Genomic DNA, 25,611 nt, shown 5'->3' with positions numbered 1-25,611 from the left:
GACTGATGTTGAAGCTGAAACACCAATACTTTGGCCACCTGATGTGAAGAGCTGATTCATGTGAAAAGACCCTGATGCTGGGAAAGATTGAGGGCAGGAGGAGAAGGAGATGACAGAGGATGAGATGGTTGGATGGCATCACCGACTCAATGGACATGAGTTTGGGTAGACTCTGGGAGTTGGTGATGGACAGGGAGGCCTGGTGTGCTGCAGTTCATGGGGTTGCAAAGAGTCGGACAAGACTGAGTGACTGAACTGAACTGAATTGAAAAGCTGGTTCTTTGAGAAGATGAATAAAGTAGACAAACCATTAGCCAGACTCATTGAGAAAAAAAACGGGAGAAGAATCAAATCAACAAAACTAGAAGTTAAAATGGAGAAATCACAACAGACAATACAGACATACAAAGGATCATAAAAGACTACTATCAGGAACTATATGACAATAAAATGGACAACTTGGAAGAAATGGATGAATTCTTAGAAAAGTATAACCTTTCAAAATTGAACCAGGAAGAAATAGAAAGTCTTAACAAATATATGGCAAGCATGGAAATTGAAACTGTAATCAAAGATCTTCCAACAAACAAAAACCCAGGACCAGATGACTTCACAAGTGAATTCTACGAAAAATTTAGAGAAGAGCTAACACCTATCCTACTCAAACTCTTCCAGAAAATTGCAGAGTAAGGTAAAGTCCCAAACTCATTCTATAAGGCCACCATCACCCTAGTACCCAAACCAGACAAAGATTCCACAAGAAAAGAAAACTATAGGCCAATATCACTGATGAACATAAATGCAAAAATCCTCAACAAAATTCTAGCAAACAGAATCCAACAACATACTAAAAAGATCATACATCATGACGAAGTGGCTTTATCCCAGGGATGCAATCATTCTTCAATATTTGCAAATCAGTCAATATGATACACTGCATTAACAAATTGAAAGATAAAAATCATATGATTATCTGAATAGATGCAGAGAAAGCTTTTGACAAAATTCAACATCCATTTATAATAAAAATCCTCCAGAAAGCAGGCATAGAAGGAACATACCTCAACATAACAAAAGCCATATATGATAAACCCACAGCAAACATTACCCTCAATGGTGAAAAATTGAAAGCATTTCCCCTAAAGTCAAGAATAAGACAAGGATGCCCACTCTCACCACTACTTTTCGACATAGCTTTGGAAGTTTTAGCCACAGCGATCAGAGAAGAGAAAAGAAATAAAAGAAACCTAGATAGAAAAAGAAGAAGTAAAATTCTCACTGTTTGCAGACGACATGATCCTCTACATAGAAAACCTTAAAGACACCACCAGAAAATTACTAGAGCTAATGAATGAATATAGTAAAGTTGCAGGATACAAAATTAATACACAGAAATCCCTTGCATTACTATACACTAACAGTGAGAAAACAGAAAGAGAAGTTAAGGAAGGAATTCTGTTTACCAATGTGACAAAAAGAATAAAATACTTAGAAATAAATCTACGTAAAGAAACAAAAGACCTATAGAGAGAAAACTATAAAACACTGATGAAAGAAATCAAAGATAATACAAATAGATGGAGAAATATATCATGTTCATGGGTCAGAAGAATCAATATAGTGAAAATGTGTTTCCTACCCAAAGCAATCTATACAGTCAATGCAATCCCTATCAAGCTATCAATGGTATTTTTCACAGAACTAGAACAAATAATTTCACAGTTTGTATGGATATAAAAAAACCTCGAATAGCCAAAGCAATCTTGAGAAAGAAGAATGGAACTGGAGGAATCAACCTGCCTGACTTCAGACTATACTACAAAGCTACAGTCATCAAGACAGTATGGTACTGGCACAAAGATAGAAATAGAGATCCATGGAACAAATTAGAAAGCCCAGAGGTTAATCCACGCAGCTATGGACAACTTATCTTTGACAAAGGAGGCAAGAATATTCAATGGAGAAAAGACAATCTCTTTAAAAAGTGGTGCTTGGAAAATTGGTCAATCACCTGTAAAAGACTGAAACTAGAACACTTTCTAACACCATACACAAAAATAAGCTCAAAATGGATTAAAGATCTAAATGTAAGACCATAAGCTATAAAATTCCTAAAGGAAAACATAGGCAAAACACTCTCTGACATAAATCACAGCAGGATCCTCTATGACCCACCTTCCAGAACAATGGAAATAAAAGCAAAAATAAACAAATGGGACCTAATTAAACGTACAAGCTTTTGAACAATGAAGGAAACTATAAGCAAAGTGAAAAGACAGCCTTCAGAATAGGAGAAAATAATAGCAAACGAAGCAACAAACAAAGAATTAATCTCAAAAATATTAAACAAGAAGCTGATGCAGGTCAATACGAGAAAAATAAACCCAATCAAAAAATGGGCCAAAGAACTAAACAGACATTTCTCCAAAGAAGACATACAGATGGCTATCAAACACATGAAAAGATGCCCCACATCACTCATTATCAGAGAAATGCCAATCAAAACCACAATGAGGTACCATCTCACGCTGGTCAGAATGGAAGAAATGCTAAAGAGGGTGCAGAGGAAAGGGAACCCTCTTACACTGTTAATGGGAATGCAAACTAGTACAGCCACTATGGAGAACAGTGCAGAGATTCTTTTAAAAACTGGAAATAGAACTGCCATACAACTCAGCGATCCCACTGCTGTACATACACACTGAGGAAACCAGAATTGAAAGAGACACATGTACCCCAGTGTTCATCACAGCACTGTTTACAATAACTAGGACCTGGAGGCAACCTAGATGTCCATCGGCAGACGAGTGGATAAGAAAGCTGTGGTACATATTCTCAGCTACTAAAAAGAATGCACTTGAATCAGTTTTGATGATGTGGATGAAACTGGAGCCTATACACAGAGTGAAGTAAATCAGAAAGAAAACCACAAAAAACACTACAATATTGTAAAGTAATTAGCCTCATCACCTGGTTTCATCAACAGGAGAGCTGTCTGCTGAGTGGACCTCAGGGGCTAGAGTAGATCTCAGGGGTCAACTCTCAGAAGTACACCTGCACTTCCTGACCCCTAACACTGGTCTCCCCAGTGTACATTTTGGGATCAGAGGACCTCAGTTTGAGTCCCAATTCTGCCTTTTCTAACTTTGTGACCAGAATTATCCCAGGGCCCCTTGGCTTCAGGTGTCACAAGAGATCAGCACTGCCCACATCCTGAGGGTGCTGCAGAAGCAGTGGAGACCAGAGACATATATTCCTACTTCCTGCAAACTCAAAGTCCTTTGAAATGATAATATTATTGAGTAATTATTACTGTAACACTTAGCTCCTTTGACTAGAGGTTTAAATACTGACAAAGTGAGGTGGGAAAGGGTTTCCCCAGTGGTGCTAGTGGGAAAGAAACCACCTGCGGATTTAGGAGAGTTAAGAGACCTTGGTTCCTTCCCATTTGGGGAGATCCCTTAGAGGAGGAAATGGCAACCCACTCCAGTATTCTTGCCTGGGAAATCCCATGGATAGAGGAACTTCGTGGGCTACAGCCTGGAGGGTCACAAATAGTGGGACAGGACTGAAGCGACTTTAGAACACACCCAATAGCACGAGGTAGGAAAAGGCCTGGACCTGGGTGACATCAATCACTGAAGCAAGAGGGTTTTCCACTACCTCTGAGGAAGAAGGATACCTATTTGGAAGAGAGACTGTGACTCCACTCTGGCACTGAGGGAACTTGCTCTGCTGGTGAATTTCTATATCATAAGGTGAAACTACAACATCCAGTCCTATTTCTCCCTTTCTTTACTACAGTTGACACCACAGTTAAAGAGCGATCAGGAGCCAAGGAAACTAAAAGTCTATGTGCTTCTCAACAGTTTGCCTTGTTCTGTGCTGTTCTAAGCACATTAGCTGCATAATCAACATGGTTCTCAAAAGTAACCAAATCAGGGGATTTCTTTATGCAGACACTATTATTCTCTTTTAGAAAGAAAGACTCTGTGTTTCGGGGAGATGAAGTGACTTGCCCAAGACTGCACAGCAGCATAGTGAGTTACTTAAGCCAATATCTTTTCATTAATAACAACTCATTATCCCATTGCTGTCCTTGTTCAGTCCCTAAGTCCTGTCTGACTCTTTTGAGACCCCATGGGCTGTAGTTCACCAGGCTTATCTGCCTGTGGGATTTTCCAGGCTTGAATACTCGAGTGGACTGCATTTCTTCTCCAGGGGATCTTCTCCACCCAGGAATCAGTACCATATGTCCTGCATTGGCAGGTGGATTCTTCACCCCTTAACCAAGAGGGCAGCCCTTAGGAAAAGGTAGCTTGTTTTTATTTAACTGTCTTATGAGTTAATTATTATTATTACTATTTTGAGCTGTCCCAGGTCGCTCAGTGGGTAAAACAATGCAGGAGACATGTGAGACTCAGTTTCAATCCTTTTGTCCAAAAGATCCCCTGGAGCAGGAAATGGAAACCCACTCAAGTATTCCAGCCTGAAAAATCACAAGGAAAGAGGAGCCTGGTGGGTTACGGTTCATGAGGTGGCAAGAGTCAGGCACATTGAGCACACCCACACATATTGATATTTTAGAGATAAAGAAACAAAGTTCACCTAAGGAAAAGTCTCTTGCTGAAAGAAAAACACCTGAAAATAGGAAAAGGACACTTACCAAAGTGTTAGTCATATGTCCCAGTTCTTAACCAAGTACAGCTCTAGCCTCTATCTAGTCTCCCCTTCTTAGAGTTAGGTCTTCCCTTGTGGCTCAGCTGGGAAAGAATTTACCTGCAATGTGACAGGCCTGGGTATGACCCCTGGGTTGGGAAGATCCCCTGCAGATGAGAAGGGGTACCCACTCCAGTATTTTGGCCTGGAGAATTCCACGGACTGTATAGTCCAGGGGATTTCAGAGTCACACACAACTGAGCAACTTTCACTTCACTTCACTTCTTAGAGTTAACATTAAGATGCCAAATCAAATTACCTTGATAAGATTACTTGATAAGATACCATTATCAAGTGAGAATTACCTCACTTCTTCAGAGCCTTCATCCAGAGCAAAGACAGCTTCCTGAAACCCTCCACCAAGTCCTATCCAATCCAGCCTATGTCCTATAAGTTCTTTCAAACATTGTCTTTATAAGACAGCATGTTGTTTTCCAGGATAATTCCTGTTCCTTGCTGCAGTGAGTAATAAACCCAACAAATTCAACTAGGAGCGGGGATATTTCTACTGGTCTCTAGCTAGAAATACTAAGAAGAAAGATCATCATCCTTATTCTATACTAAAGAAAAGAAAGCTTGGGGATGTTGAGAAATTTGCCCAAGACTCCAAGGAAGTGAGTAACAGCACCAGCACCATCTGTGTTCTTGTTTATTACAGTTCTGTGTTTTCTGTGGTCCCCATGCCTACTTTACTCATCTGTCATGAAATGGATACTGTCTGTTTTCCCAAGGTGCCTCCATCCTACATCTTCCCAGAGGCAGAAGCAGGAGATCATCAAAGGCCCTCTGCTGGGGAGAGCAGGAATGCCATGTTAGGAAATGACCAGTAAGTGTCATCTCCATGCCTCCATTTCCTCTCTTGAAGGCCTCAGGATGGTTAATACAATAATGCAAGCAAAATGCTAAAACAGAGGCCAGGGCACTAAAAGATAATCGCCCTTCTTTAACTGAACTAAGCAGCCCCTCCCCACAGGTGACTTCAGGGAATCAGATACCTTAGAAAACTGGACAAAGAGCCTCATGCCCATTCTCCTTCTAAGAGTCCATGAGGACAAACTACCCCAAAACTTGACTGAACTGAGAAGAAAGGAATAAAAGCTGTCATGTGGAAGAGTCTGTCTCCCATGGTTTTGTGTGGGTTGTGTAACTATTAAAAGGTCAGCGATGCTACAATGAACTTGCTTCCTATACCTGGTAGGGCACAGTCTCTGGCCAGGGCAAGGGGAGGAGCCCACAGTTTGCAGAACAGAGAGAAGAACCACCATTTCCATGGACCCTAGTGGTTAAGGTTTGTAGTTGCAAATAACAGACTCTACTCTAGGCAGTTTAGTTTTGAAAATGCATTTATAGACACATAAGCCACAGTGTGTGAAGCTACAGAAAGGAAACTTGGAACATCACTGTAGGGTCAAGGGTCTTCTTTATCCCAAACTCTTCTCTCATTATGGATGCTGAGAACTGGATCCCGGAAATTACACCTTGGCCACGCATGAGAAGAGCAGTGATGGTGGGGAGGGGGATGACAGGATGCCATGAGGATGGGGGGTTAAAAGAAAAATCCTGGCATCAAACCAAAGGGCTATAGTTACTTTGGTCATGAGGAATGTGCTCCTACATTCCTTCTTCCCTTCCTCAAATAATTATGAACTCTCTCCTTCATGCCAAGAATTGAGCTTAGGGGTCTCATGGTGTTGAGAGCCAACTGGATGAGGCAGAGTTAAGACATGAAGACAAAGGAGGAAAGGAAATCAGCAAGTACAGCTGAGGCATGTAGGGGGAGAAAAAACTGGAAGGAGATTGAACTGCTTTAGAAGCAGAGGCAGCAGAGCCCTGCAGGGGTCCTCCTCGGACTTCAGAGTTTCGGGGACCACTCCTCTCACGTCCTCTGCAAAACGAAAGGAACTTGTTGAGCGACATCTTTGTAGTCCAACAGGTGCACACCAGTCAACTAGACTCTCCTCCTGGCAGCAGCGAGGGGGAGGACACTGCAGGGTGAATGGTGTGTGGTCCCCTGAGCTCCACCTCTTTCCCCAGCCCTTTCTCTCCTCCGGTGCCCCGTCCGCTGTCTTACCACAGGGAACCTGGCACTGGAGAGCAGGTCTTCACACATTCGTCTTTTGTTAGGAAGTTGTTTCTGTTTCCTCCACACCTGCTATACCTAAACTGCTCACAGAAGCCGTTTTGGCATTGTAGAAGTATCTCATTATTGTGGCCTTTCAGTCACCCTTTAATTGCGGCTCCATGCAGAAAGCAGGCTTAGAAGCTTCTGGAAGGAGAGGGGCAGTGGCTCAGTTATGAGGGTGGTCATCACAGCTCCGTACAAGGATAACAACTAGAACCACCAGTTTGTTTGCAATAGAGAATATTAGGGTTGTGGAGGATGGTCAAATTGAAAAGCCCATTTGAAACCTCCTTTTTCAGACAGAATTATGAATGTTGTGTGGCATGATGTGATATACAAATGTATCATGTACAAATGTATATCTCCCCATGAGTTATTTTAAGCAAAATTCATGTAATGCCTTTGATTAGCCTTAAAACTTCTATAGGATTCCCTGGTGGTCCAGTAGTTAAGAATTCTCCTTCCAAAAAACGAATTCTGGGTTCAAATCCTTGTCAGGGAACTAAACTCCCAAATGCTGTAGGCACTGAGTCAGCAGGCCATAATTACTGAGCCTCAGACCCACAGCTAATCACCAGTTCACCCAAATCAATGCGTAAATGCTAAAAAAAAAAAAAAAAAAAAAAAAAAACCCCACAGCTCTATAACAGCAAAAAGAGGTCACAGGTAAAAAATATTCCTTATATGTCAATAATTATTGGGTATAGATACCTGAGTTTTATAAGACTATTAATGTTCTCTGCACTGATCTGTATGGTGAAAACATTTCACTACTCATAAAAATTGTGAAGAAATCATGCTATAACGGAAAAGGGCATTAAAAAAAAGCATACCACTGTTTACTTTGTTTACCTCATGGGATTCTATAAACTGAGTAATGATACTACTGATATTGTGATTATAAGAGGAAATACATATAATTGTCTTTTCATCTTTTCCATGACACCATTCCTAAAAATCTTGGTATTTCTCATGTGATAAAAACAATAAAAGTGTCTGTTGGTATGTGAAGTCAGTGAGTTTGTTAATACCCTCATAAGCCATATGGGCTCTGATTGCGCAGGAAAGGACTGCCTATAGGAGGGTGGGAAATTTCATTTCTACCCTCTTCCAAGGTGTTTTATTCACCAACCCGCACATTCCCTCAACCTCAGGGAGGGTAATGGAACCATCTATTGAACAATCTCCAGTGGCTAATGATTTAATACATCATGACTAGGTAATGTTCTCATACCAGACACCCTCTTCCAACAACACAATAGAAGACTGTACACATGGACATCACCAGATTGTCAAAACCAAAATCACATTGATTATATTCTTTGCAACCGAAGGTGGAGAAGCTCTATCCAGTCAGCAAAAACAAGACTGAGAGCTGATTGGGGCTAAGATCACGAACTCCTTATTGCAAAATTAAGACTTGAATAGAAGAAAGTAGGGAAAACCACAAGACCATTCAGGTATGATATAACTCAAATCCTTAACGATTATACAGTGAAAGTGACAGATTCAAGGAATTAGATCTGATAGAGTGCCTGAAGAACTATGGATGGAGGTTTGTGACATTGTACAGGAGGCAGTGATCAAGACCATCCACAAGAAAAAGAAATACAAAAAGGCAAAATGGTTGTTTGAGGAGGCCTTACAAACAGCTGAAAATAGAAGAGAACTGAAAGGCAAAGAAGAAAAGGAAAGATATAACCATATGAATGCAGAGTTCCAAAGAATAGCAAGGAGGGATAAGAAAGCCTTCCTGTGTTCAAGACAAAGATAGAGGAAAACAACAGAATGGGAAAAACTAGAGATCTCTTTGAGAAAATTAGAGATATCGAGGTAATATTTCATGCAAAGATAGGCACAATAAAGAATAGAAATGGTATGCACCTAACAGAAGCAAAAAATATTAAGAAGAGGTAAAAAGAATACACAGAAGAACTACACAAAAAAGATCTTCAAGGCCCAGATAAAAATGATTGAGTGATCACTGGACTAGAGCCAGATATCCTGGAATGCAAAGACAAGTGGACCTTAGGAAACATCACTACGAACAAAGCTAGTGGAGGTGATGGAATTCCAGTTGAGGTATTTCAAATCCTAAAATATGATGCTGTGAAAGTGCTGCACTCAATATGCCAGTAAATTGAGAAAACTCAGCATTGGCCACAGGACTGCAAAAGGTCAGTTTTCATTCCAATCCTAAAGAAAGGCAATGCCAAAGAATGTTCAAGCTACCACACAATTGCATTCATCTCACACAAGAGCAAAAAATCTAAGAGCTCAAAATCTAAGACAGGCTTCAACAGTACAAGAACAGAGAACTTCCAGCTGTGCAAGCTGGATTTAGTAAAGGCAGAGGAACCAGAGATCAAATTGCCAACATCCAATGGGTCATCAAAAAAGTAAAAGAGTTACAGAGAAACATCTACTTCTGCTTTATTGACTACAACAAAGCCTTTGACTGTGTGGATCACAACAAACTGTGGAAAATTCTTCAAGAAATGTGAATACCAGACCACCTGACATGCCTCCTGAAAAATCTGTACACAGGTCAAGAAGCAACAGTTAGAACTGGACATGGAAAAGCAGACTGGTTCCAAATGGGGAAAGGAGTACGTCAGGGCTGTATATTGTCACCCTGCTAATAAACTTATATGCCAACTACATCATGCGAAATGCCAGCCTGGAGGAAGCACAAGCTGGAATCAAAATTGCCAGAAGAAATATCAGTAACCTAAGATAGGCAGATGACACCACCCTTATGGCAGAAAGCAGAGGAACTAAAGAGCCTTTTGATCAAAGTGAAAGAGGAGAGTGAAAAAGTTGGCTTAAAACTCAGCATTCAGAAAACTAAGATCATGGCATCCAGTCTGATCACTTCATGGCAAATAGATGCAGAAACAATGGAAACAGTGACTTTATTTTCTTGACGTCCAAAATCACTGCAGATGGTCACTGCAGCCATGAAATTACAAGATGCTTGCTCCTTGGGAGAAAAGCAATGACCAACCTAGACAGCATATTAAAAAGCAGGTGTGCCAACAAACGTCTGTCTAGTCAAATCTATGGTTTTTCCAGTGGTCATGTATGGATGTGAGAGTTGGACTATAAAGAAAGCTGAACGCGAAAGAATTGATGCTTTTGAACCGTGGTGTTGGAGAAGACTCTTAAGAGTCCCTTGGACTGCAAAGAGATCAAAGCAGTCCATCGTAAAGAAAATCAGTCCTGAATATTCATTGGAAGGACTGATGCTGAAGCAGAAACACCAATATTTTGGCCGCCTGATGTGGAGAGCTGATTCATTGGAAAAGACCCTCTTGTTGGGCAAGATTGAGGGCTGGAGAAGAAGGGGACGACAGAGGATGAGATGGTTGGGTGGCATAACCGATTCAATGGACATGAGTTTGAGTAAACTCCAGGAGTTGGTGATGGACAGGGAAGCCTCAACCTCAGGGAGGGTAATGGAACCATCTATTGAGCAATCTCCAATGACTAATGATTTAATGCATCATGACTAGGTAATGAAGCCTCCCTAGAAACTTCAACAGAGCAAGACATTCATGTTATTCAGAAGACATGGGATCCACCCAGGGAACAGTATAAATACACACTCCACGTGAACCACTGCATTAGCCTAATCACTGGGGCTCTGTCTCTGCTCTTTACTCCCTAGAGGCCACTTTGCCCTGCAGCCTCGGGGATTCTCTTAATTCAGTCTTATCCCATGGCTCCCGGGAGACCAATTCTTCAGTGAGTTCCCTTTTCTCTGGCAGTCAAATTCTGATTCTTATAAAGCCCTACAAGGCTCCTCATGACCTGCTCCCTTGACAAATCATTATATTCATGATTGACAGTCTGTTCAAAGAGGCCTCTATGCCTCATCCCCTTCCACTCATTTCCCCTCACCTACATATACTCATCTCCAGCAACACTGGTCCCTGCTGCTGCTCAGAGCACGGCAAGCATGTGACTTCTGCAGGCTCTGCTCAACACCTCCCTATCACAAAGGGTTTCCCTGACCCTTTAGACAAAAAGCACAGCTCCTTTCTCTGCCTCACTCTCTACCTTCCAGAAGCTGATAACCCACCATAATATTTCCCCCTTTGCTATTTTATGTCTCCCTTCTGGAAGGCAAGTTATTGTGCCGTGTTTCTCCACCCCCAAGCACCGTGCTTTGTAGAGGCTTAATAATTCCCATTTTCATTCTCTCAGCAAGTGTAAGGTCCTTAAATACAAAGGGTATAATTGATTTCCTTGTAGTACACAATCACCTTGAAGATGGGGCACATCGACATAATGGTCAATCTCCCTCTAATGTTCAGTCTGCTGACAGGGTATTTAAACAGTCTTTACAGGTGATCATTAGCCCTGAAACCTCTCCAAACCCAAATATTTATGGATTTTTATGGAGATTTTCAATAAATAGTCATATTTACTGAGTTAGCGGCCTTTGCTGACTGATCTGAATCTCAGGCCCTGCCCCGCTTCCCAGAGGGGCTGGCAAGAAAGTGGTGAAATTTTAAAATTCTAATTCATGGGAGAAGGTCAGGAGGCTCTACTCATATTGTCTCAGCCTTGATCCCACGTGCCAAACCACACGAGGGCTGTGTTTCTTGTGCTCCTGCGGTTGCTGCTCAGTGATCCCAGTTCTTTCTGCTTATTTTAATAGTAGAGGAATAATCATTATTTGACACCTCAATATGTTTTCTTCCCCAAAGGAGGTAAAAAGATAAACTTCTTCAGATTAACATGTTGGTGGAAAATGAAAAAATTAGCCATTAAATATGAACAAATTATTTACACTCATGATTGGTAATCTGTTCAAAGAATGCTTGCAACATGTGTCCCCTGTTCAGATGAGGAAATTGTAGATGACTTGACCCAGGACAAAAGTTGTGGTGGTAGTGTCAAGACTAGTTTCTATGATATTCAGTTCAGTTCAGTCGCCCAGTCATGTTCGACTCTTTGCGACCCCATGAACTGCAGCATGCCAGGCCTCCCTGTCCATCACAAACCCCCGGAGTCTACTCAAACTCATGCCCATCAAGTCGGTGATGCCTACAACCTATCTAATACAATAAATGGTTCTAGCAGGAATTCTGAAAATACAGTTTATTTGTAACAGTTTCTGTATACAGTGTCTACTTTCATTACTTCCTGGCCTCAAGCCTCACCTGAGCCCCCGAATCACAGAGCAGAGTGAGTGATGTCACACCAAATATGTGATGTCTCTGCCAACATCAATCAATTCCCCAACGACTTACTGGGGTCAGTTGATATCTGATATGAAGCCAGTGCATTTAGTGCGGATCCTACACACTGAGGGCCTAAAAGTGCCCTCACTTCAGTGCCAGCCACCTGATCCTGAGTTACTTATGCTTGTGGCCAAGTGGCCAAAATGTGGAGCTTCCATGATCACCCCTCTACATTCAATAACAGAAAGGAATTGACACCCAAACTTAGGAAAGCCCATACTTACACTTCTCAGATGAACACACATAGGAAGCTGACAGAGAGTGCAATGGAGGAGATGTGTAGGACAAAGGGGAGTGGAGGTGTGTGGAGCATCCACGCACTAGTGAGCACAGCACCCTCACATCACGTACTTGTGTTCCTCACCCGGAAAACCCTCTGAGCCAAAATGCTCATGCACTTATCTGAGGTTTCAAGAAATAGGCTTATTGATTGAATCACTGGCCATAGGTGATTGATATCAATCTCAGTGCCATTCCTTCTCCTCAGAGGTGCAATAATCACAAACCTTTATCTGCCTGCTTGAGTATTACTGTTAGGAACTCCTGTACAATGTGTTTCTCATGTTGTCTTCCCAAAATCATCTTCTCATCTGTGAAAGGGAGTAAATTACAAGAGTTTCAGGAGGTCTGGTCCATGAAACAGGAAAAGGATCAAACATGGATAAGAAAATAACTGTCAAAAAAAGACAAGGGAAAGGGCTTGGAGACTTTCATAACATTGTCTCAATCTTCGTCCCACAGCCTACCACAAGAGGGCTGTGTTTCTCGCTCTCTCTGCAATTGCTCTTCTCCATGGTTCCACATCTTTTGATTAGTTTTAATAACAGATGAATAATCATTATTTGATAAAGAAATATTTTCACTTGGTAAAGCAAGCCAGTAGAGAAATTTTTTTTCAGATTCATATATTGTGGTAGAAAATGGACAAATCTGACTGTGACATGTGAATAAGATTGTTTATATTTCTGGCTTGTCGTCTATACAAAGAACTCATGTAACATGTTTCCCTTAATCTGATGAGGAAACTGCAAATGACTTGCCCCAGCACACAAGCATGTGGATGGCATGGTCAGGACAAGATATTGTCATGTCACAACCCATTTGATACACTGTTGATTTGCTAGGAACTTGAAAATACAGAGTTCCTGGGTCCAGGGTCCTACTATCCTATTCACCTCTCCCCAAACCTCACCCGAGCCTCCAAATCACAGGGGAGGGGGAGTCTCGGTTTTTTGCTGATAAGAAACACATGGCTTCTCCACCAACACCATCCAATTCCAAACACCATCCAATCCCCAACACCCAGTGGGCAAACCACTATCAATTGACGTCTCATACCAAATCTGTGGAGTTAGTGCCAATGACATAGGCTGAGGGATCCAGACTGTCCTGACTTCAAATCCAGCCATGTGATCTCGTCATTCATACTTCTGACCAAGTGACTAATAAAAGTCGAATTTTCCATGACCCCACATCAATGCCCAATAACTCAGTCACACAGGCAAATGAACTCAGGAAAACTCTTACTCATTGTTCTCAGATTAATGTACAGGATGAAAGTTAGAAACAGTGCAATGGAGGAGACATGTAGGACTAAGAGAGAGTGGAGGTGTGTGAAGTCTCCCCACGCTGGTTAGCACAACACCCTCACATAACCTCCATTTCTCACCATCCCAGAAGCTCTCTGAATGCCAGTATTAATGAATTCTTATTGAGGTTTCACTAAATAGGCATATTGATTGAATCATTGGCCACTGGTGACTGATCTCAATCTCAGTGCCCTCCTCTTTCCCCATAGGTGCAGAAAGTTCAAACCTTTATATCCACGTTCAAATACTTCAGCCACACTTTTTATTATATTGGATCCTAATTCAATTACCCAACTACCCATAAAAGACAAAAACTCCAAATTATCAGGGGTCTCCAACCATGAATCAGGACAAAGTTCAAATATAAATAACTATATGATAGCCAAACATAACAAGGAAATAGACCTGGAGACTTTGTTAATTTTCTATCAGCCCTGGTCCTACCAGTCAACCACACAAGGACTGTGTTTCATGCTTTCCTGGCAGTTGCTCTGCTCAGTGATCACAGGTCTTTCTCGTTAATTTTTATCAGAGAAGGATAATCATATTTGACACAAAAATATACTTCTGGCCCCAAGTAAGCAGGTAGAGAAACCATTTGAAATGAACCTGTTGTGGTGGAAAATGTCCCAAATTTGCAATGAAATGTGAATAAACTCTCTATATTAATGACCGGTATTATGTTCAAAGAACCCATGTAGCATGTATCCACTGTTCAGAGGAGGTGAGTGTAGATGACTTGTTCCTGGACATACAGCATGTGGGGTGGCAGGGTCTGGACAAGATACCCATTTGATACACTACCTGATTCTGCCAGGAACTCTGAAAATACTGATAACTGCTGAGAGCTTCTGGGTGCCGTCTCCTACTATCACTACTCCCGTGTCCCCAGGACTCACCTGAGCTCCCAAAGCACAGGAAGAGTGTGTTGGGTTTCCCTGACACCAAATATGTGGTGTCTCTAGCAACAACATCCAATTCCGCAAACATCCATTAAGTGTTCGACAAGTCAACTTAATTCTGATAAGAAATCAAGGGAGTTAGTACAGATTCTGCATGTTGAGGGCTCAAAACTCTCCTCAGTTCATAAGCCAGCCATGTGTTCCGGTCGCGTATGATTCGACCAAGTGGCTAAAACTTGGAAGTCCCATTACCCCAACTCCATGTTCAATAACTCAGTACATCTGATGACCAAACTCAGGAAGACCACTCACATACAGACCTCACGTTATTATAAAGGGTAAATCTAGAGACAGTGAAATGAGCGAGATGTGCAGGGCAAAGTGGAAGTGGGTGTGTGGGGAGTCCCAAGCCCCTAGAGGACACAGGACCCTCACATCACGGCCGTGTGTTAGCACCCCAAAAGCTCTTGGAATGCCCGTATTTCTGGATTTTTATTATCATTTCCCTAAACAGGCATACTGGCTGAATCATTGCCCTCTGGTGACTGTTCTCAGTCTCAGTGCCCTCTCCTTTCCCAGAGATGCAGAAAGTTCAAACCTAAAATCACATCGTTAATGATATCTGGAAACACATTGGGTTCCGACTGCTTCTCAGGTCCCCTTCTCTGGCTTGTCTCAAGTCCTATAAAGACAGCAAATCCAAGAGTTTCAGGAGGTCTGAGCCAAGACAACAATCAAATACAGGACCGTAAAATAGTAGTCAACAGTACAAGTGAATGTCATTCAGTCAAGTCTGACTCTTTGTGAGCCCATGGACTATACAGTCCATGAAATTCTCCAGGCCAGAATACCGGAGTGGGTAGCCTTTCCCTTCACCAGGGGATCTTCTCAATCTAGGAATCAAACTCAGGTCTCCCGCATTGCAGGCAGGTTCTTTACCAGCTGAGCCACCAGGGAAGCCCTACATATGTAATATATTTACTCAAGACATTTTTTTTTTAAGACTGATTATCTCTGGGTGACAGAAGAACTGGTAATTTATTTATTTATTTTTACTTATTTTATTGTTCTTGTCTTTTTTTTTTTATTTTTTTTTTATTTGTTGGAGGCTAATTACTTCACAACATTTCAGTGGGTTTTGTCATACATTGACATGAATCAGCCATAGAGTTATATGTATTCCCCATCCCGATCCCCCCTCCTACCTCCCTCTCCACCCGACTCCTCTGGGTCCTCCCAGCCCACCAGGCCCAAGCACTTGTCTCATGCATCTCACCTGGGCTGGTGATCTGTTTCACCATAGATAATATACATGCTGTTCTTTCGAAACATCCCACCCTCACCTTCTCCCACAGAGTTCAAAAGTCTGTTCTGTACTTCTGTGTCTCTTTTTCTGTTTTGCATATAGGGTTATCGTTACCATCTTTCTAAATTCCATATATATGTGTTAGTATGCTGTAATGTTCTTTATCTTTCTGGCTTACTTCACTCTGTATAATGGGCTCCAGTTTCATCCATCTCATTAGAACTGATTCAAATGAATTCTTTTTAACATTTATAATATCAGTGGAGCTCAATCCTTGCAACTTCAGACTTCCTTGGGGTGCAACAGTTAAGAATCTGTCTGCAATTGCAGCGTTCATGAGTTTGAACCCTGATTTGGGAAGATCCACGTGCCTCGGCACAACTAGGCAGGTGAACTGCAACTAGTGAGCCCAGATGCCTAGAGCCCCTGCTTTGCAACTAGAGAAGTCACCCCAATGAGAAGCTCACACGCCACAACCAGAAAGCAGGGCCCGGAACTAGAGAACATCCTCATCTACTGAGGAAGACCAGTGCAGCCAGCACCAAAATAACAAAAATCCTGCCCCACACGCCAGGAGAAATCAGAGAGGGCTGGCAGCATGACCTCTCACCTTCCCCCCTCCCCCCATCATTCCCTGGAGCCTGTAGAGGAGAGGTGAGTCCAGACATACCTTGGTCCTGAATATTGTTTCTAAGCACTGGGGTGCTGTCCACCAGACTGACCAGGAGGACCAGAAGGGCTGCAGAGAGGCAGAGCTAGCTCATCTTCGTGGCCTTGCAGGAGGGCTCCTGAGGATGCTGGGGATGGACCGAGTTTTTAACGTCCTGGCTAGGGGGTAACCTCAGGTGATGAGGAAGGGAGTGGGGAAGGGGAGGAGTTGTGTAAGTCCTTTTTATTACCCAATCTTCTTACCTAACCATGCCTCCTGCTTTTCTCTACAGGGGCCTAAATTCTATTAATAGCAATTTTTAGACTTGACTATGCCTTTGGGTCTCTGTAAACACAGATCATGATTCCAATATGTCACTCAGGGAATGTCCCAGCACCTAGAGCAGTACATGGCCTGTAATGAATGGTCTTGAGTGGATGCGAGTCAGTCAACGGGCAGATAAGCGATCAGCAGTGTGTTAGCGCACATCCTCCTTTCAGCCTCCTGCACGTATCATCTCACCTGGACCTCAGTGCCCTGATCCCCCTCACCTACCTCAGATGACAGGTGTGACACAGGTCACCTTCCTGCAACCACTGTCACAGCCTCTCCACTGGGTGGATGCATGCTCTTTACCAGACACTGGTCCAGGCAGGAATTTGGCTGGGGAAGCTGACGTCCTCCTGGGCTGTAACCCAGTGTGTTCACTCTGGTCACAGCACGAGCACTGGAATCATGGAATATGGAGGGAATATTTATACTATGACTCTAAAGAAATATTAATTTGGTCTTCTTCCTATTCCTGACAGAGAGCTCCTAACACTGCTGAAGTTTCCTGAGAGATGACAGCAACAAGGAGTCTTTTATCATGTGAGGGAGGTGACTAGTAAACACTCAGCCTAAAAAACCACTACCATATTGTAAAGTAACTAGCCTCCAATTAAAATAAATTAATTAATTTTTTAATTAAAAAAAACACTCAGCCTAAACCAAGGATGGAGTGTGTTGTCAGGGTAACCAACACTTGATTGGGGGAGTGGGAATTTTCATTTCCATCTTTCTTCTTTTCCTGCCCCCACACCTCAGGGAGGGGAGAGGGGTGGAGGGTGAACCCATCACAAATGTTTTAAGGTTGAAGGATTCGTGATATGTGAGGAAGCCCCCAGAGAAACCTCAACAGAGCAACTCATTCATGTTCTTCTAAAGCACTTAGATCTACCCAAGGAACAACACGGGTACACACTCCACCATGGCCCCCTGGACCACTGCAGCAGCCTGCCCAGGGGCCTCGGTCTCTGCCCTCGTTTCCTAGAGACCACTCTCCACTCTGCACCCTCAGGGTTCCTGTTTCAACTTGAGTCCTATCGCATGGCTTCCAGGACCAGTCCCTCAGTGACTCCCCAGCTCTCTCACAGCCAGATTCTGATTCTTACAAAGTCCTACAAGGCTCCTCACGTCCTGCCCCCACGGCCTCTCTGCCTCATCCCCTCCCTCTCCCCTCCCCTCACCCGCTCAGCTCCAGCCACCCTGGTCCTGGCTGCTGCTCAAACACGCCAGGCTCATTTTTGGCGGCCTCTGCTCAAGGCCTCCTTATTCCAGAGTGTTTCCCTCACCCTCTTCAGCCTCTTGAATCCCCATCACTCTCTTTCCTCACAACATTCATCATGACCTGGCATAAGTTTTTCCCCATCTTCATTGTCTGTCGGCCTCTTAGATAGCATATTATTTTACTATATTTTGTTTACAGCTGTTTTTCTACACCAAGAAATATGCCTTCTGGGACAAAAAGGATAAATATTTGATAAATATTTGTCAAGTAAATGAATCTCCATGTCACACTCATGCCAAGTGTACAGTTATTGAAGAGTCTGGATACATTAAAGTTCATGTTAGTCTATTTGATAATGAGGGCTGTGTATGTTGATTGATAGATAGATAGATAGATAGATAGATAGATAGATAGATAGATAGATAGATAGATAGATATGGCTTCCCTCATGTCTCAATGGTAAAGAATGCCTTCAATGCAGGAGACCTGAATTTGAATCGCTGGGATAGGACGATCCCCAGAGAAGGGAAGGGCTACCCACTCCAGTATTCTTGTCTGGGAAATTCCACGGATAGAAGAGCCTGGAGGGGCTACAGTTCGTGGGGTCACAAAGAGTCATATCCAACTGAGCAATTAACACTTTCACTTTCTTTCACTTGTCTGTATAATAATGTGTCTCTGTGACATTGTATATGCTGATATGAAAATGACATAATAGTCTGACAGGACAACAAACTGAGATGCATTGAGATTTGACTTACATTGTACCAGCCTGGAAATAACAGTCTTTTCACTTTGAGCAAACTCTCAGAAGTACTGCATTTCCATCTCTTCCTGCAGTTGTCTCCAAAGGTAAGAAGCCCAGCTGTCACTCAACATCTTGATTAACTTCATAACAGAAGAATGATCATGATTTGACAGATGAAATATTTTTAGAGGGATGGTGAGGAAATGTAGGTAGACAAGTCTTTTGGAGTAAAATATTTTGGTGGAAAGTGAACCATCATGGACCACGAATGTGCAAATTCTTTATATTCATGACTGGTAATCCTTTCAAAAAACCCATGTAACATGGTACCCCTATTCAGGAGAGGAAACTGCAGATGACTTGCCCCAGAACAGAAAGCCTGTGAGTCTTAAGATCAGGAAAAGTCACAATCCATTTAGTCAAGTATGTGATTCTGCCAGGAATTCTGAAAATGCAGAGAACTGGGAAGGAGTTCTGAGTGGTCTCCCTGGATAACATAGTTCCAGGGACCTGAACCTCATACCAGACACAAATGATAGGGAAGAGTGAGTCCGGGTGTTGTCCCAGTCTGAACATGCAGGTTCTCTACCAACAGCAATCAGTTCCCCAACACCCACAGGCATCCAGGAGTCAATTCACTTCTGACACACTAAATCCACAGAGGTGGCAAACCCCACAGGGTGAGGGCTTGGCCCCTGAAGACTGTCCATACTTCAAGTGTCGATCACAAGTCCTGTGGTCACTTAACACGTGTGACCTGCTGGCTACAAAATTAGAGGTTCCATGACCCACCTCCAAGTTCAGTAACTTATTTGAACCACTCACAGAACTAACGAAAGCCCTTTACTTCCTGTCTTCGGTTAGTATAAAGCATGAAACTCAGGGACAGCGAAATGGAGGAGAAGCATAGGGGAAATGGGGAGGTAAGGCTGCCAAGCCTCCAAACCCTCTCAGGTTTACAAACCTCTCAGGTTTACAAACTCTCCCCTTTACAAACCCTTGATGCTATCACTTCCTCTGAAGCTCTCTGAACCCAATCTGCATGGGTTTTAATTGAGGGTTGGAGGTAGGCGATTTGATTGAATCTTCGGCTATTGGTGACTAAACTCAGTATCAGTACCCTCTTGTCCCCAGAGGGACTAGGGTTGATAGTTCCTAACCCTCTAATCACGTGATGGAATGTTCTGAAGTCCAGTTCCATCCAGACGCTATCTCAGGTCCCATCCTTCACTCATCTCATGACTTACAGAAAGACGCTAAATTCCAAGTTTCAGGAAGCCTGGGCAGGAATGGGAACAAGGAACAAACAAACAAAATAAGGATTTTGTTATTATACTACATTGAGTTTTAGGGACAAGATAGTGACCAGGAATGGAGAAGGAAATGGCAACCCACTCCAGTATTCTTTCCTCGAGAATCCCGGGGACAGAGGAGCCTGGTGGGCTGCTGACTATGGGGTTGCACAGAGTCAAACACAACTGAAGTGACTTAGCAGCACCAGCAGCAGTGACCAGGAAGAGAGATCTCAGTAATGGGGTCCCTATTCTGGTAGAGTGAGTTGGGATACTTTAAAAAAAAAAACAATGTGAATACATAATTGGGGACTTCCTCAGTGGCTCAGATGGCAAAGAATCTGCCTGCAACGCAGGAGACCTGGGTTTGGTCCCTGGGTTGGGAAGATCCCCTGGAGAAGGGCATGGCAACCCTTCTTGCCATGGAGAATGCCAGTATTCTTGCCTGGAGAATCCTCATGGACAGAGGTGCCTGGTGGGCTACAGTCCATGAGATCACCAAGAGTCGGACGCAACTGAGGGACTGAGACCAAAAACACATAGTGTTACCTTTTGAGAATCAAGGAAGCAAACTAGATGTCCATTGGCAGAAGAATGGATAAGAAAGCTGTGATACATATACACAATGGAATATTACTCAGCCATTAAAAATAATACATTTGAATCGGTTCTAATGAGGTGGATGAAATTGGAGCCTATTATACAGAGCGAAGTAAGTCAGAAAGAAAAACACCAATATAGTATATTAACACATATATATGGAATTTAGAAAGATGGTAACAGTGACCCTATATTCAAGACAGCAAAAGAGACACAGATGTAAAGAACAGACTTTTGGACTCTGTGGGAGAAGGCAAGGGTGGGATGATTTGAGAGAATAGCATTGAAACATGTACATTATCATATGTGAAACAGATCGCCAGTCCAGGTTCGATGCATGAGACAGGGTGCTCGGGGCTGGTGCACTGGGATGACCCTGAGGGACGGGATGGGGAGGGAGGTAGGATGAAGGGTCAGGATGGGGAACACATGTACACCCATGCCTGATTCATGTGAATGTACAGCAAAAACCACCACAATATTGTATAGTAATTAGCTTCCAATTAAAATAAATTTTAAAAAGATAAAGAAATGTCCCTGCAGTGAAAACTGCCCAATATCCCAGAAGAAATCAAGAGAAACTTGGCAGCCTCCACCCCACCCCTGCTCCCCAGCGCCTTCCATAGACTCTCTTCATCCTACCTCATCCTGTAGAGGAGAGGTGAGCTGAAACTTACCCTGGGCCTGGTTGCTGATTTCACCCACCAGGATGCCGGCCATCACAGTGCCCAGGAGGACGAGAAGGGCTGCAGAGAGGCAGAGGGCCTTGCAGGAGGGCTCCCGAGGAAAGCTGAGGGTGACTGAGCTTCTCACACCCCAGCTGTATGGTGGGACAGGCGACAAAGAGGGGAGTAAGGAATGGGAGGAGTGGGGGTCAGGCTTGTCCAGTGTGAAATCTCTCACAGAGCCAGACTTTCTGCTTTTGCCTGCTGGAGCCAGATGCCTGGTAACACTGCTTCTCCAGCTTTACTTTGCCTGTGGATCGTGTGAAAACATAGTCTGTGATTCCACAGGTGCAATTTTTGTTTGATGCTCACGGAGCATCCCAGCACTTGGAGCAGTGCATGACAAGTGATGGACACGGAGTGAGTAGATGAGAGCAAATCAATGGGCAGAGAAGTGCAGAGCCGAGTTTAGCTCAGGTTCTCCTTTTCAGCCTCCCATGGTATCATCGCATCCTGATAGCAATGTCCTTCCCGCCTCACCTAGCTCAGAAGACACGTGTGGCACAGGATGATTTCCTGCAACTATTGTCACCACTTCTCCACTGGATGGACGCTTGCTGGCAACTGCCACTGGTCCAGGCAGGACCTATGGTGATGAGGAAAGTGATGTCCTGCTGGAGGAGCAAGCCTGTTTTCTGGGTAGAAAAGGGGGTAAGGGGAGCGGGCAGAGGGGAAGCGGGGAGTTGATACACGTATCTACAACCTGGCCACCTGCCATCCCTCACCTGGCTTCACCAACAGAAGTGTGCCTTCCTTGACTGGACCTCAGGGGGCCTTGAAGACTGGCTGCAGCTGCCCCTTCCTCCTGCTCTCCCTCAGTGGTGATGGGGCCACAGGACCTTGGTTTGGGTACCAGCTCTACCTTTTCCTAACTTTCTTCCTGAGGATGTAAACCTCCCAGAGCTCCGTGTCTTCGAGTGTCAGATGAGATCCATGCTGCCCACCTCACGGGGTTGCTGTGGAAGCAATGGACTCAGCAAAAATATATTCCTTCTCCCTGAGAAGTCAAAGTCCTTTGTAGTATTAATAATAATACTGAGTATTTATAGATGATAATATATAGACTCTTCTATGTGTTATATGTGTTATGGCCTTGACATTTATTAACTCATTTAATTCGCAAAAGTCCTAAAAGAGGGTATGAAGGATTATTGATATTTCCTCATGCTACAAAGAAGGAAATAGAGGTAAAAAGCAATAAAGTAATTTTCCTAAAGTCATAGAGTGGAGAAAGAGGATTTGACCCTAGGAATCTGGTTTGAGTCTGTGCACACATACTGTTTGCATTGTTGGCTGTAAACTATGGTGCACACATGAGGGTGATACACCCACAACCCCCTCACTCACACCCATTTATCCACTCTCAGCTACAATCATGTAGTGCAAGACTCCCACCCATTCACTCATTCACACATTGACAAGCATTTCCCAACCACACACACACACACCCTGTGCTCCACTCCAGGGTCAAGGAGGAAGGAGCCGGGCTCAGTGCCCAGAAGCCCCAGGAGCAAGTCCAGCCAAACGTCAAGCATGCACAGAGCTGGGTGATGAGCTGAGAGGACACGGGGGCTGCCTTCCTGCACAGACTCCATTTCCCTGGAGAAGGGCAGGAGCTCTCAATACCGAGCTGCCCCAGGACAGAAGGGCTTCGGGAGCCCGTGACTCACCAAACCCAAGCCACTGTGACAGGAAGGTCTGCTCTCTCCTGAGACATCCCACATGCATGATTTCATTTAGCTTCATATCCATCCTACAGCATCTGGGTTCTCATCCCATTGTGTCAAGGAGAAAGTACAGGTTCAGAGAGGTAAAACCACTTGCTCAGGACCCACAGGTAATAGACGGCACAACCAGGATTTCAGTTGAGGAACCCACTGGCCCTGCACCTCTTCCTGCCTCGGTTTGTCCATCTGAGACCAGGAGCAGCAGAGCCTCCTCCTAACAACAGGGACTCCTCTTTTCTCCCCCTCCTCTCTCATCTGTCTGTCTTTCTCCCTCATGTCCTCCTTTCCTGGTTCTCCTCACTCTGATCCTGATTAGATGCCCCCAGAGGAGAGGCCCCCTCATAATACAGTCCTCCCCTCACCTCCCCGATGCCTACTCTTGACTGTGTCCAGGCTCTAATTAGGAATCTTGCAGGCCCTTGCAGGCCTTTTCAGAGAAATTACAGGGCAGGAACCTCATATTGTTCATATTCTGGATAAGGACCAATAACCATGACAACCTGGGACCACAGTTCATATCTTTGTTTCTATCCTACATTCTTTCCCATCTGAAAAGTGAGATCTTGGATTCCATGCTATCTAAGGCTGTATCCTGAAATGGATGGAATGCACCCAGGGCAGACAGATGTTTAGATGTTTGAGATGCTATGCCCCTGAGTTGTTGTTCAGTCACTCAGTCGTGTCCGATTCTTTGTGACCCCAGGAATTGCAGCATGCCAGGCTTCCCTGTCCTTCACCAGTTCCTGGAGTTTGCTCAACTCATGTCCATTGAGTGAGCAATGCCATCCAACCATCTCATCCTCTATCGCCCACTTCTCCTCTTGCCCTCAGCCTTTCCCAGCATCAGGGTCTTTTCCAATGAGTCGGCTCCAAGCATCAGGAAGCCAAAGTATTGGAGCTTCTGAGAAGTACATTCACATCCCAGTAAAGGATGACCACTTTCTTGCTACATAATAAAACAGCACCTCAATTTTTGGACCACATTGTACGATTTTAAAGATTATTTTCAGGATTAAAAGGAAGAGAATAAACCAGAGGCTGCAAACCTGTCTAGAATATATGTATTGTTAGCCCACAGAGCTCATTTTACAATTTTAAAGCATTTACAAGATTTCACAGTGGGAGATTTCATATAAAAATTTCTATCCACGCTGGAAAAGGAAAGCAAACTAGCATCACAGTCCTGCAATTCAACAAGGGCAGCGAGACTCACACTTGAATGAGCATCAGAAACCCTTAGCCATTTGGTCAAACACAGATTTGAGAACTTCAGTCCAGAGTTTTTGATTCAGTAGCAAAGGTGGGATCTGAGTGTCTGCATCAACAAGTTTCCTGAGGCACTGATGGTGCAGCTCAAGGGACCACATTTCAAAAACTGTGAACTAAGCTACGGAGTGCAGCTCTCTCCTCAGGAGGGGAGCATTCTCTCCAGTTTCCACAATCCCCATCATTCCTTATTGTTCCCATGCCTCCATCCCTACCCCCACATACTTCCAACCTTAGGGATTACTTACCTGGTAAGATGGCATTTAAAATTGTGACCTGTAGGGTGGGCTCAGAGTAAGTGTTCAAAAAAGGTAGCTTGCTCTTCTATAACAATTCATCAGTTACGTATTATTATTCGCTTTTCAGCAATGAAGATATTGAACTTCAGCTACGGAAAAGTGACTTGCTGGAAGAGAAACAGCTGAAATCAGAAGGAAGACACGTGCCTGTTGGTTAAGTGTCCTCAGTTATTTCAGTGTCACTAATTCACAAGCACACAAACACCATCCAGGCAAATTTATTTGATATTAACATACATGATGCATTGAAGATTTTGGACATGACTTCATGAGTGTCAAATCATATTTACAAGAATCAGAGTTGTATCCTAGCAATTCTCGCCACATCCACACAGTCCAGGTTCCAAAGGCTCTCGAAGAGATGGTGTGGTAGAGGATGAAAATATAGTGAAGAAAAAGATTAGGACAAGATCCTGGATTCAATCCCAGGCTCTACAGTCACTCCAATCATAAGGAGCTTTTCTCTTGCATTCTTTCCTCCCTCCCTCCAATGTTCTTGGACTGTATCCTTAGCGCCAGGAGATGTGCAAAGTTCCAAAGATAAAGAGAAGACTTGCTCTCAGGGTGCTTAGAGCTGACTGGATGAGACGGAAGTAAAGCAAGTAGACCCATGGAGGGAAGGAAAGAAGCAGATTTCTGCTGAGGAAAGTAGGGTTGAGAAGCAAGAGGGAAAGGCTGAATACTATCACAGGCAGCCAGAGCTCAGCCCTGACTGGCTGCTCCTTGGACTTCAGCATCTCAGAGCCCAGTGCTCATGGCCTCTGCAAAAGGAGAGGAACTTGTTGATTGACATCGCTGAAGTCCCAGAGCTGGACAACGTATACCTGGACAGGTCCTAGACCATCCTAGAAATGAGCAACCACAGT

General features: G+C 43.6%; 1 protein-coding gene across 1 annotated transcript in view; it reads right to left on the bottom strand.

Annotated features, from left to right (window-relative positions):
* The window catches only part of LOC136157194 (uncharacterized), a 112,119-nt gene extending 88,949 nt beyond the window's left edge, over positions 1 to 23,170 (bottom strand). Inside the window, 2 exon segments of the mRNA XM_065919189.1 lie at positions 21,406 to 21,548; positions 23,124 to 23,170. Of these exon segments, the coding sequence (XP_065775261.1) occupies positions 21,406 to 21,548; positions 23,124 to 23,170 (190 nt within the window).
* Between the last annotated feature and the right edge of the window lie 2,441 nt (positions 23,171 to 25,611).

Source organism: Muntiacus reevesi, chromosome 2, assembly GCF_963930625.1.
Source record: "Muntiacus reevesi chromosome 2, mMunRee1.1, whole genome shotgun sequence".
In the NCBI taxonomy this organism is placed as follows: domain Eukaryota; kingdom Metazoa; phylum Chordata; class Mammalia; order Artiodactyla; family Cervidae; genus Muntiacus; species Muntiacus reevesi.
The sequence above is the reverse complement of the archived record's forward strand: the minus strand, read 5'-3'. Positions and strand labels throughout refer to the sequence as shown.